The sequence below is a fragment of the Paroedura picta genome, chromosome 10 (assembly GCF_049243985.1).
Source record: "Paroedura picta isolate Pp20150507F chromosome 10, Ppicta_v3.0, whole genome shotgun sequence".
Classification (NCBI taxonomy): Eukaryota; Metazoa; Chordata; class Lepidosauria; order Squamata; family Gekkonidae; genus Paroedura; species Paroedura picta.
This window is the reverse complement of record NC_135378.1, coordinates 26,285,939-26,298,729: the sequence shown is the minus strand read 5'-3', so window position 1 is coordinate 26,298,729 and position 12,791 is coordinate 26,285,939. Positions and strand designations below refer to the sequence as shown.

Here is a 12,791-nt window from a genome sequence, read left to right as displayed (position 1 = left end):
CCTAAATAGTTCTGAAATTGGTTCAGTGTACCTTCTCCCCCACCATTGCAAGAGGTTTTTGTGAATGATTACTTATATTAGAACATTTTAAGTTTATCATTTGTTTTTGTTTTAAAAATAGACATCGATTGCTATCAAACTGTTGAAAGGGGGTGGTGGGACCAGCAGGATAAGAGGTCCAGCTATAGCATAGCCAAAGTGGGTTCCATGTGGCCCACTGCTGATTTACTGCATACTAACTTTTTTTCCCATTTCTTGTGTGTCTAGGGCACTTAACGAGATGTGGAAGTGCCAGAACATGCTGAGGAGTCATGTGCGAGAGTTACTGGACTTGCATAAGCAGCCCACTGTACGGTTTCAGAAAATCTAAATTGCTTTATTTTGTTGGTTTTTCAAATGCTCATTATATCTGTTCTACTAAAACAGAGGTGGCCAAACTGTGGCTCCCCACATGTCCATGGACTACAATTACCATGAGCTCCTGTCAGCATAAGGCTGTACTAAAAGTACCCCTGTTCTTAAAATAACCAGCTGTTAAATGAAACAGTCTTCCACAGTCTGACATGTCACCTCTTCACTGTTGGGTAACTTGTTTCGCTGCTTTCAGAGTTCAAACAATGGTATTGGCAATATCAAATCAAACCTTTCCAAAAATAGATAACAGTTTGGTTTGGCTATGGCACTGCATTTGCACCAACTTGTAGTTATTTACTGCTTGGAAATCATGTGTAGGAGTAGACGCAGGGCAAGGAAGCACGCTGCATATGCATGCTCACTTCTGATTTCTTTCTCTCCATGCTCACTTTCAACTTCTTTCTCTTCAGTCAGAGACCAACAGTGCCGCTATGTTTGGGAAGCTGATGACCATAGCAAGTAAGAACTGTGGTTCAATGTTACGTATTTTGATACAGCTTTAAAAGCTGCTGTTGAAACCTAAAATTGTTTGTGTTTTAATTCTGTAGAAAATCTTCCCGATCCAGGGAAAGCGCAGGACTTTGTAAAGAAATTTAATCAAGTGCTTGGCGAAGATGAGAAGCTTCGTTCTCAGCTTGAGCTGTTGATCAGCCCTACGTGTTCCTGTAAGCAGGCAGACGTCTGCGTGGTAAGCAAGCACTGATGACTTTTTGAAAAAATAGATATCTATTGGGTCTCCTTAGGTACATTTCCAGGAGAATATGGATGCATAGAACAAATGTGGTGCATCGGCATCATAAGTATGTTTAACCCAGAAATAAATCCTTGTGATTTCAATAGGACATGATTTTCACCTTTTCATGCTGTTAAGACAGAGCTCTTCCACCAGGTCAGGGCACAGGAGTTCAGATGAGCCCCCCTAGACTAGACCATCCACAGTGGAGTCGTCATCCATAAGTTGTCCCTTGAGGCACAGGGAGGGGAAATTGTCGGTCCAGAGGTAGGGGATGGTTTGCCATGAGGGTATTGTTTTAATGGAGATGAAGGGGTTTTATGTACTTGTGGGGTATTATTTTATGTAACTGTCGCAAGATGGCTTGACAGTTAGCACCGGGCAATAAATCTAATTAATAATAACAAAGATCCCACTGAATCTCCCACTACAGCATGGGCAGTAATAACGTACATCACTATCTGGTACTGTTCTCATATAAACATAGATGCTTTAACACAGTGATTGGTAGGTCAAGGAGCACCAGTACACTAATGCCCTTTTCCCCTCCATAGCCCCTTTGGTATTCCTTTCTATATGGGATATGAACCCTGTATATAGACCTTGTATGCAGATTGAACATTTCCCATTATTGAAAGGACTGAGTGTTGATGCATGCAAGAGTGTCTGTCAAAGTTGTGAGGTATACAAGTACACAGCCTTTTTTCTCAAAATGTGTAGTATAATTTTTTTTTAAGTCTGTCAGATCGGCTAGATGTGTTAGTGCTGTTTTGTTTTGGTGGTCCCGTTGTAACTGAGTAACCATAAGTGGATTTAAAAAAAACCATAACACAAAGTCATTTTTCTTGGTGGCATGTTTTATAGTAGCTACTAATAGCCAAAAATGGTTGATTAAACCTGTGCTTGTGTCTCTGGATTTTTACAGATAGTGTAATTATGATAAAAAGGAAGGTATGAAAAATTAAATGGAGGGGGGAGGGCAGAGTAAAGAATGGGAAGGTGATAAAGGAGAAAGTAACTATATAATAAAAAAGTTTAAAATAAAGCAATCAAAGTGTGTGTTGTGCCAAGTTCACATATGGCAAAAACCCAGGACTGTTCTACGGATTTTGATTCTTCATATTAACAACGTATTGTGAATTGTGACCAAAATAGGGTGTTTGCTTGCTTTTTCTTGTTAAGAAGACTATTCCTTTTTATTCAGAGTACCATTTATTCAGAGTACCATTTACGAGCCTCTTGTGGCGCAGAGTGGTAAGGCAGCAATCATGCAGTCTGAAAGCTCTGCCCATGAGGCTGGGAGTTCGATCCCTGCAGCCGGCTCAAGGTCGACTCAGCCTTCCATCCTTCTGAGGTTGGTAAATGAGTACCCAGCTTGCTGAGGGGTAAACAGTAATGACTGGAGAAGGCACTGGCAAACCACCCCGTATTGAGTCTGCCAAGAAAATGCTAGAGGGCATCACCCCAAGGGTCAGACATGACCAGGTGCTTGCACAGGAGATATCTTTACCTTTACCATTTATGCATATATTATTTGGCAATTTCAACCAGCCTCTTTTTTCTCCCTTTTATTCAGAGGGAGATTGCACGGAAACTTGCAAACCCTAAACAGCCAACCAATCCTTTCCTGGAGATGGTGAAATTTCTTTTGGAAAGAATTGCCCCTGTTCACATCGACTCAGAAGCCATCAGGTGAGGCTGACTAAGGACTATCTTGAGTAGTTGTTTATCTTTGTTCCTTATCCCGGTATTTAAAAGCTGCTGGAAAACAGCTAAAGCCATTCAGTTCCATTAAAAAAAAGTTTTTACATGATTGCTTGTTGAAAGAAGGAAAAATATGCTTACCTTTAAAAATCTGAAATAAGAAAAATTGAGTACAAAATTTAGTGAGCCAAGATCAAAGGACCTAAACCTGGCTCTGACAATATGTTCTAGTTGATTGGTATGAAAAGAATAATAGTTCAGACCTTGTCTTTGTAATATATAAGCCGTGGCTGTTGACATTGATTAAACATATGCTGTTTAATTCTTATTTTAGTGCATTAGTCAAATTGATGAATAAGTCCATAGAAGGGACAGCTGATGATGAAGAGGAGGGCGTAAGCCCTGATGCAGCTATTCGTTCTGGGCTTGAACTTCTCAAGGTACCAGTTGTACAGTCAGTCAGCATTGCTTCTAGATTAATTGCTTGTCTGACTGTTTTTGGGCATTGCTTCCAACAATTTGAGTTAAGATTTCAGTTATTTTTCATGGGTGATAACAGGAAGGAAACAGACACCCTTTTTCTATATCCATATAGCAATTAATAAATTGGTGTGTATCTATTTTATTTATTGTTTATTAATTGAATTTATAGTTCATCTTCCTCCTCGGACTCAAGGTGGATCAAATAATTGCGACCCTTAAAACCCAAAACTATAAAAATCACCAACACAAGATGGTAGAAATCAAAATCTTCCAGCCTCCGCACAACTGTCCATGAAGGGGTTTGTCAGAATAGCATAGCCTGAGGGGGTCCATTGATCTTAACAGACCTGACCTCAAATGAAGAGCTGGTGGAAGAGCTCCGTTTTACAGCCCCTGCGGAACTTTGACAGCCTTCAGCTCTCCCGGGAGCTCATTCCACCAGGTTGGGGCCAGGACCAAGAAGGCCCTGGTCCGGGTTGAAGCTAGGCATATTTCTCTGAGACCAGGGACCATTAACAGTTTAGTACCCAAAGAGGGAAGACCCCTGCTGGGAGCATAAGCAGACAAGCAGTCCCTCAGATAGGAAGGGCCAAAGCCACGAATGACCTTAAAAGTCAAAACCAAGATCTTGAACTTGATCTGAGCAATAACTAGTAACCAATGCAGCTATCTCAGCACTGGCTGGATGTGGGTCCTCCATGATGAGCCATATGGGCGCAACAGAGTCTCTTCCACTGTCACCCTCTTGTGCCCGGTTCTGGAAAAAGGAACATAGCCATTGAAGGGCTTCTCCCCAAATCCCAGCCCTGGCAAGACAGTGGGCTAATAACTTGTGGTCGACCACGTGAAACACAGCTGACAGATCAAGGCGTAGGAGTATGGCCGATCCAGTTGGCTCTGGAGATCATCCACCAATGCTATTTTGAGGTAATATTGAATTACCTTGCATGACGCATCATAGATCAGTGCTCGGTTCATGGAGGCAGAACCATGTGTAATGCCAGTTTTGAAGAACACACGGCAGTGCTCCAAAACTGGAGATACTAGCTCAATATAGTGGGGATAAGAAACGGGTGTTGTAATGAAGCCTTGAGAGAGGCCCAGCTGAATCCAGTGAAAAAAACTACTCGAGGCAACATGTAGAAACAAATATTTTACTGCTTTCCCCCTACGTTCCCCCACCATCACCTTTGTGGTATAGTATATGTAGAAATGCTTTTTAAATTTGAAAAGATTTCTTTTACTTCAAAAATTATTTTCCATGTATGTGACTTGAGGGGGGGGGGCATTATATATAAAAGTAAACAAGTTATTTGCTTGGCATTGCTGAGGTGAGCCACATTGGGGGATGCCTGCCACCATGTTCTCTGTTTCCATGAAATCAAACAATTTTTCCTTTTTGTAAAATAAAGGCAGAGTTTAATCAGGATTTCTCAAAGGATTTCTCTCACGTTGCTCAGGATGTTAAAGTGAAAAATGAATATGCATAATTTGCTCTGCCTGAAAAATGCTGGCTACCTGCGTTTAAATGCTTTTTGGTTTGATATGTATCCTCAGGTTTTGTCTTTCACGCATCCTACCTCGTTCCACTCTGCAGAGACGTACGAATCACTGCTGCAGTGCCTCAGGATGGAAGATGATAAGGTAGCAGAGGCAGCCATTCAGATATTCAGAAACACAGGCCACAAAATAGAGACAGATCTGCCACAGATAAGATCGTGAGTGCCTTCCTCCAGTTGCCAAGAACACTTTTAACATAGTTTACTTGAGTCTTTTTTTACTTTAGAATTGGCACCAGGGAACCTCTTTCCTTGCTGGTGCAATTCTTTGTCTATTACTTCTTATGGTTTTGGTTGTCCTCTGAATCCTGCATTGTCCTGAAAAATCAAAACTGTTGCTGTTTCTAGTTACATTGCTGCTGCAGCTTTTTTACTGGTCAGTTTTACTGATTTTTATTTTTTATGATTATTTTAAATTTCAAAACTGATTTGAACACAGGGGAAAGTGGAATGTTGATTTTCAAAAACCAACATTACCCATAATTTTTTGCATCATTATCATTAACTGTAAATAAGGTTTGTAAAACAAAATTCTTGATGCCCTCCAAGTTGAACATAAGATTTGTACAGTCTTTGGCCTGGATGGGATAAAAGTGGCAAGCTTTAAAGATGCTAGGTAACAAGCCTAATATAGATAAAATGTGCATAATATTATTGCCTTAATAACAAAAAAAAATTACTTTAGGGAAATTTAAATATAAAGACGCAGCTTTTTTATTCTATGCATATTTCTAGTAAGGAAATTAAAGTTCTAATTTTAAAACCTTTTTACTATATTCTTAAAGAAGATCAAGGAAAATCTTTTCATGTGAACAGACTCAAATTTTTCCTTCTTAAAGAGAATCGGTGCAGCCAAGACAACGTTTCACTAGAAATGCATTTCTTATGATATGCACTGATTTTAATTCCAGACATGAACTTAGTGACAAATTCTGCTAATGGGATTTGTTGAAACAAAAACCCAAGGATCAAACAGGAAATTCATGGGAAGTGGGTCAACTATATTTAGAGTTCACTTAGAGAATCAACAAAATCCTCACTGTTCTGCAGGATGAGTGACATTCTTTAAAGCAGTTCAGCAATTGTATACAAAGATTCCTCATCATTTCTTAATTTCGATGAGAAAAATAGAATATCTTGAAGAAAATAAGTGTTGAGTCTATATTATTGGCTTGGGTACTACGACAATCTTTCCTGCAAGTCCCAAAGCGCACAGGGGGCTGCAGTTAGGGTATAAAATTGTCCAAAATTCCTCCCTTGTGCCAAATGGAAATCTAGCTTCACCTGCATGGCACTTCCTTGGCCCACAGGATCCAAATCATAGGCTAGCACAGATACTGGAGATCACCTTTTGCCTCCCAAGGTATAACTGTGACCCTAATGAAGTTCTGAAGGTGCAGTTTGGGGGGGGAAAAGAAAGGTTTGAATCCTAAGTTGCTATTTCGTTAGCTGCAGTTCCAACAACGGAAATGGTCCTTCTTAATGCAGGCCCACACTGTTCCTGGGGCCCACTGACCTACAGAAGTACAGTTCATGGGGAGGATGACACAGAAGGTTGCAATAAAATGGGGGGGCTGGGGAGTGGCCTTCCTTTAACTTCACGTGCTACTTAGGATCAATATCGACTTGTGCTACTTAGGATCAATACCCAAACAGTTTGATACCCTTGAACTACCTATCCACAGAAATTAGCTTTTTTTATTTCCTTTGCCATCTTATATAATGGTGATTGCTGGAATATTTTAATTTCATTCAAACAATACAGGAATGTATTTTTGCTATAATTTCTCTTTCTTTATGTTAAATCTATGAAGAACCCTAATCCCTATTTTGCATCAGAAAGCAAAGAGAGGAACACCTCACCAAGCAAAACAAGCTGTTCATTGTATACATGCCATATTTTCAAATAAAGAAGTGCAGCTTGCACAGATCTTTGAGGTAGGTATGAGTCGTTCGTTATATATAAGCCATGGGAGAAGGGGATCCTAATTACTGCACTATGGGCCATACTTAAGGTCTTCTTAAATCCTTAACATTACAAATACTTAACATCACACTACCATTGAACAATATTTTGAAACAACGAATTTTAATTGGCAGATTCATCTCCTAAAGCATTAATGGTTTTGGTAGGTGGGCTAAAACTTAGAGGCATATATTACTTTTTTCCCAAGCTACTTTGGTTCTCATCTGCTACTAGAAGAGGAAATGGAGAAAAATTATTTAAAATGTCCTATATTCATACTAATGAATAGTAGCTGTAGTTTATTAAATTGGAAGTGATCTGCTTATTATCTCAAAAAGGCATCTCTGTTGATGTTTTGATATCATGTAAGTTAAATTAGTTGAAATACTGGCAACTGTCTGAAAAGACTTTAATCACTAAATTTCACTGTGTAGTTTTTGTCAAGTTCATACATTTGACATTGTTCCCCCCCAGTCTTGGGATGTGTGTTGTCTGAATAGACAGTGTCCGCTTTCTGAAGTCTGGTAGTAGAAAAATTGACAATTGTGTGTCACCACTTGTTACTCATTTAGAGCTGGTTTCAAAATACTGCTTTTTTTTGGGGGGGGGGTGACTCCTTGAGGCCATTCTGAAATAACTGGTCAGCCTAGTTGTTTTCAGCCTACTTCTCTATTTGTATCCTTATCCATGATTTCAAAACAATTCTTATGTTAAAGGGGGGGGGGAAATAATTCAAGACACAATAAGAGCCAGCTTCTCAGTTTGAGCACTCCACCTTTCCCCAGGTTTTTAACTGAAAGAAAATATTCATTAACTTGATCAATTTATTTTCCAAGCAAAGCAAGGCTTTCAGTTTTAATTTACCTTTGTGCTATTCTGGTGTCCTTCGTTTGCTTTGTTTGTAACATAACACTGAGAGATCATAATTTAATTAGGTGTGCATAGGTCTGATCACATGCAGGACTCAACCTCCTCACTTGTTTTTCAAAGTTGACAGGTAAAATTGTCAAACATACTGTAATTTGATAGCTCTCTTGAGCCCTGAGAGAACATAAGGAAGCTTGATTTCTGCATTTACAGCATTATTTTCTGAGGATTTGCTTGAACAATAAGAGATCATAGTGAAAGCTGTTCAGTGTTTCTGATGTAATTTTCTGATCTGAAGCTTTTAACGTGTGACTGAACCCTGCCCTGTTTGTAAGGGGCAGACACATGAAACAAAGTAAATTGTAATGTAATATCTGAAGCAAAGTTATCAAAACATTTTTCATTTCTTTGTTGTATTGCATTTATATCCCAGCCTTTCTCCCATGAGCTGGAAAGGATTGTACAAATGGGATTGTTTCCTTCTAACTTCTGTAAAAAGGGTCAAGCTACAACAAATTAAAAATAAAATATTTATTATATAGTTTGCACATACGAAATTAAAAACATTAGGGGTCTGAATATCAGACTGTACAATTTGCATTAGACCCCCTAATGTTTTTAATTTTATATGTGCACACTAATAAATATTTTACTTTTTAAATTTGTTGTAGCTTGACCCTTTGCACACAAAAGGGAAGAGTTTGAGTTTGTTTCCCCTCTTTTGCTGTTTGTTGTCTACTGTTCAATCCATGTTTTCCCTTCTTGGGCAAAAGTTTGCTTGTGAATGTCAGAGCTCCTTGAACCAGCTCTGGAAGAGGTACCAGGACCTGTAGTGGGTAGGCAGAGAAAGCTGGCAAATGCATGCTACTGTGTGGGTAGGGAAGCTCTTCGGATCTCAGCTCGTCATTTTTATGGCTGATTTTCCTGACAGAGACAGAAAGAATTTTTTCCAAAAAAACTAAAAAGAAATTATCAGTGTTTTGAGGAACATTCAAAGCATATTAACAGAAGCTGGACATATAAATAAAATAAATAAATAAAAATGTTGAAAATCAGTAAGTGGTCAAGGAAGAGTCACTCATTTATATATGAAGTGTTCAAAGTGATTGTTTTTCAGACCAAATTAGTATGCTGCAATAAGTCTCACTGAAATTATCATATGGCTGTATTTGGATGTTGTGACACAGTCTACTTAATGTAACTGGATTAACTTTTGCTTATATATTCCCACTGTCATGATGGTAATTTCATAGTCTGAGGAAGAGTGCTTGCATTCAAAAGCTCACGCCTTGAATAAATCTTTGTTGGTCTTCAAGGTGCTACTGGACTCTGATTTTATTGTGCTACTTCAGACCAACACATTGGAATCTGAAATTAGAAGGCTAAGTCTGTATTGTGTTCTGGGTCTTGAAGCTGATATTTTGAAAAGAAATTTCATTATTTAGAAGTACATACTTGCTAATACACAATATAATTGTAAATGCTTTCCCCTCCTCCTAGCCTCTGAGTAGAAGTTTGAATGCTGATGTTCCAGAACAACTGATAACTCCATTAGTCTCTTTGGGCCACATTTCCATGTTAGCACCAGACCAGTTTGCATCACCAATGAAATCTGTAGTTGCAAATTTCATCGTCAAAGATCTTCTGATGAATGACAGGGTAAGGTTTGATATAATAAAAGCTGAAATTATATGGTGAGAATGAAGAATCATACCACATAAAATGTGAAGGGTTCTTCTGTTATGCAAATAAAGATGTCTTGAGTCTTGATGGAGTCTTCTGATGATATACTAGCATTCTGATTGGCCCTCAGGAGGCAGGGCCCTCCCACTGAGGGCCAATCAAATCCTCTCCTCTGCCCCCCTCCTCCTTTGTACCATTTCCAGCACAGGCCACAAGGACAACGGGCCAGCAGGAGGTCGGCCACCCAGCTTTAGCTGCCCATCTACTCCATCTGTCCCTGCTGCACAGCCCTACTAGCTGCCAGGGGAGGCCCCTCCATCTATACTCCCTGGCCACCTCCACTTCAATCTCTAGGCTCTCAGGGGAAGGCCTCCTGTATGCGCTCCCCACCACCACCCCATCTTCCCTTCTACTTGCCAGGGGCATGACCGTGCTTGCCACCCTCTGACCTCTTCCTGCTCTCCCAGGTGCTGGGGGGAGGCACAGGGAACCCCATCCACTCAGCCTTCATACTGTCCACCCAGCTCTAGCTTACCTCCTGTCTCCCACTGGAAGGTAGGGAAGACACTTCTCCTTCATTGCCTCTGTCCTGCCTCCCAGTGGCACAGCTCACTGCCCAAATGAACACTGTGCTGCCTCCACCAATCTTCTGAGCCACCACTGTAGGGCAAACATGCCCCTCTGCTGGTGGTGGATCCCCCTACACTTCCTTACCTCCAGAAGAGCTGGGAGCCACCCTTTCTCCAGCCCATTTTTAAAATGGGCCTTTCTACTAGTTTTATAAAAATACATCTTTTATATAAATATGTGATACAATTAGGATCATGTGGGAAGGCAAATTAAAAATCTCTTCTAAATCAAGACATTTTACTCGTGTTTGGCTTGAGTAAGTTTTGATCTTGCATACATATCTACAGTCCACAGGTGAGAAAAATGGAAAATTGTGGTCCCCAGATGAAGAAGTTTCTCCAGAGGTTCTAGCAAAGGTAGGTTAATTTTCTTTTATGTATGACATATTGAGGTTTTCCCCAACAAATGTATAAAAGTATTCAGACTTTTCACTATCAAGAGGAGCAATCTGGTTCGGTCCCTCTTAATCAGGCTCAGTGCCTGAGTGACTTTGATCGTCCCTTCTCCTGTCTTGCGCAGCTTGTAGCTTGAAGACTTCCCAGGTATAAGGAGCCACAACTAGTTGCAACTGCTGTACTGAGAGTTTTATTAAATTTTGGTTTGCTTCCTATTTGAAATGCTAAACCTCTACTAAACTGTAGTTTATAATCCTGGTGGATTGGTAGGAAACAAGGAGCTGATTTGAACAACATAAGGAATAGGGTTTAGTTCTAAACCAGATGCAGTGTGGGAGGGGAAGAGCACATGTGAGGCTGCTTAATTTGCTCTCAGGTCTGAATGCCAATTGAAAAAATGGTTTGCTTTCTATATTCTGACAAATCAGATTTATATTAAATGCTGTTAAGGTTTCTGTTCATTAAATTTTTTGCCCAAGTTTGGTATATTTTCTCTGTTCAACTCTGCTCTGGCCTTATGTAGGAATTAGAACTGTTTACTTTTAATTGCTATTTTTGTTAAACATTATTTATTGGAAACATAAATATGTTTATTGTTGCTGTAAACTTGTGGAGAAGGGAGGCCTACATATCTCCCTAATAATAATAATAATAATAATAATAATAATAATAATAATAATAATAATAATAATAATAATAATAATAATAATAATAATAATAATAATAAATACTACTCCCATACCTGAATTTTTAAAAAATAATGTAAGTGTTAAGAGATTTGGTAGAAATCTTTTAAATTCATAATTTTCCATTTTTTTCAGTGAATGAGTATTCAGGTAGATGTATAACCACCAGTGTATTGAAATCTGAGAAAACATAGTGCAAAAGTGTTATCCTTCTCCAGTACTTTGTGCAATATATCTCGCTTCTCCTGTTCCTAAACTGATTAGAAATTAATATTCTCTTCGACCTGGTGCTAAAATTTCTGTATGTAAACTCTAAGTATGTAAACAATAAGTAATTGATCTAATTTGATACTATTAGCAACATTACAGTGGCTTATTAATTGGTTAATAGGTTCAAGCAATTAAGCTTCTGGTACGTTGGTTACTGGGTATGAAAAATAATCAGTCAAAATCTGCAAATTCAACGCTCCGGTTATTATCAGCTATGTTGGTCAGTGAGGGAGACTTGACAGAACAGAGGAGAATCAGGTAAGTCTCATTCAAAGTTGTCCTTCACTTTTTCTATGAGGGTTTTTTTTTTCAAATTGGAATAAGATGTTTTCTGAAAGCTTAAACATTCACGATTACAAAACTCAGAGAAGAGAAAGTGATTACAAATGTTGATCAGCAAATTATTTTCAAACTTGTATTAAATATTACCAAATCGCAAACATCAGTTTGGGCTGCTCTGCTAGAGTGAATGGGAAAGGCTGCACAATTTGACTAGGGATGGGCACAAACTGGAAATTCTGGTTAGTTTCAGGTTTCAGGGTGTTTCTGAAATGAGCCCCTGAGCCCTACAAAACCAGCAGCCAAAAAACGAACCAGCTGGTTTGGGCTATTTTTCTTTTCCCCACTTAGAAGTGCCTGAACAAGTACAGTCTTAAGAGGTGTACTGGCCATATGAAAACAAATAAATAGATGTACAGAAGCCTTGTATCCCTATGTCTAACAGATGTGTTTGTTCCATTTGCAGTCCTACTTGTAATAGGAGTGTGATTTTTGCCACCTACAGTGTGGCATATTTAGAAGATTGGGATCCGACTTCTTTTGGGTCAATGTTTAGGGTGGTGGTTAGTATTTTCAAGAGGTGTATAACACTGTGACAACTGATCTTAGCATAAAGATCAGCCCTTGTACTTGAATAGCTGCCCTTTGCAGGGGAACTGCTTGGGCCTTATCTCAGGAGGATATTACCCATGACCTCTGTCAGGATTTCACCACAGCCTTATGCAGCTAGATGCTACAGATTTTATATAGATCTATGGGACATAGTGGTTAGAGTGTCAGCATCTGGGAGACCCAGGTTTGAATCCCTCCTCCTGCCTTGGAAGCTTGATGGGTGACCTTGGGCATAACCTACCTCGCAGTGTTGTTGTAAAAGTCAAATTGAGGGAAGGAGAACAATTTAAGCTGCTTGGGTTCCCCACTGGGGAGAAAGGTAAAGTAAATAAATAAACCTACTAGTAAAGCCAAATTGTTGATGAGGATCTAAAATCTTACTTTAAAAAATAAGTTTTGGGGCCCAGGCTGGTACTTCTCAAGTAGAAATTGTGTTATTTGAGTGATGTGTTAGATCTTTTTAATACATATCTTTAAATACAGCTGTGACTTCTGAGGGAAGAAAATTTA

The 12,791-nt window shown here is 39.2% G+C and overlaps 1 protein-coding gene across 2 annotated transcripts in view; it reads left to right on the top strand.

The window, feature by feature from the left end:
• The window catches only part of PDS5A (PDS5 cohesin associated factor A), a 53,330-nt gene that overhangs the window by 26,886 nt on the left and 13,653 nt on the right, over positions 1–12,791 (top strand). For both annotated transcript variants that reach the window (XM_077301728.1, XM_077301729.1), the window contains exons 14-23: positions 268–349; positions 825–873; positions 963–1,102; positions 2,724–2,839; positions 3,186–3,291; positions 4,892–5,052; positions 6,708–6,831; positions 9,227–9,385; positions 10,327–10,395; positions 11,512–11,648. In XM_077301728.1, coding sequence (XP_077157843.1) covers positions 268–349; positions 825–873; positions 963–1,102; positions 2,724–2,839; positions 3,186–3,291; positions 4,892–5,052; positions 6,708–6,831; positions 9,227–9,385; positions 10,327–10,395; positions 11,512–11,648 — 1,143 coding nt within the window. The remainder of the gene's footprint in view (positions 1–267; positions 350–824; positions 874–962; positions 1,103–2,723; positions 2,840–3,185; positions 3,292–4,891; positions 5,053–6,707; positions 6,832–9,226; positions 9,386–10,326; positions 10,396–11,511; positions 11,649–12,791) is intronic.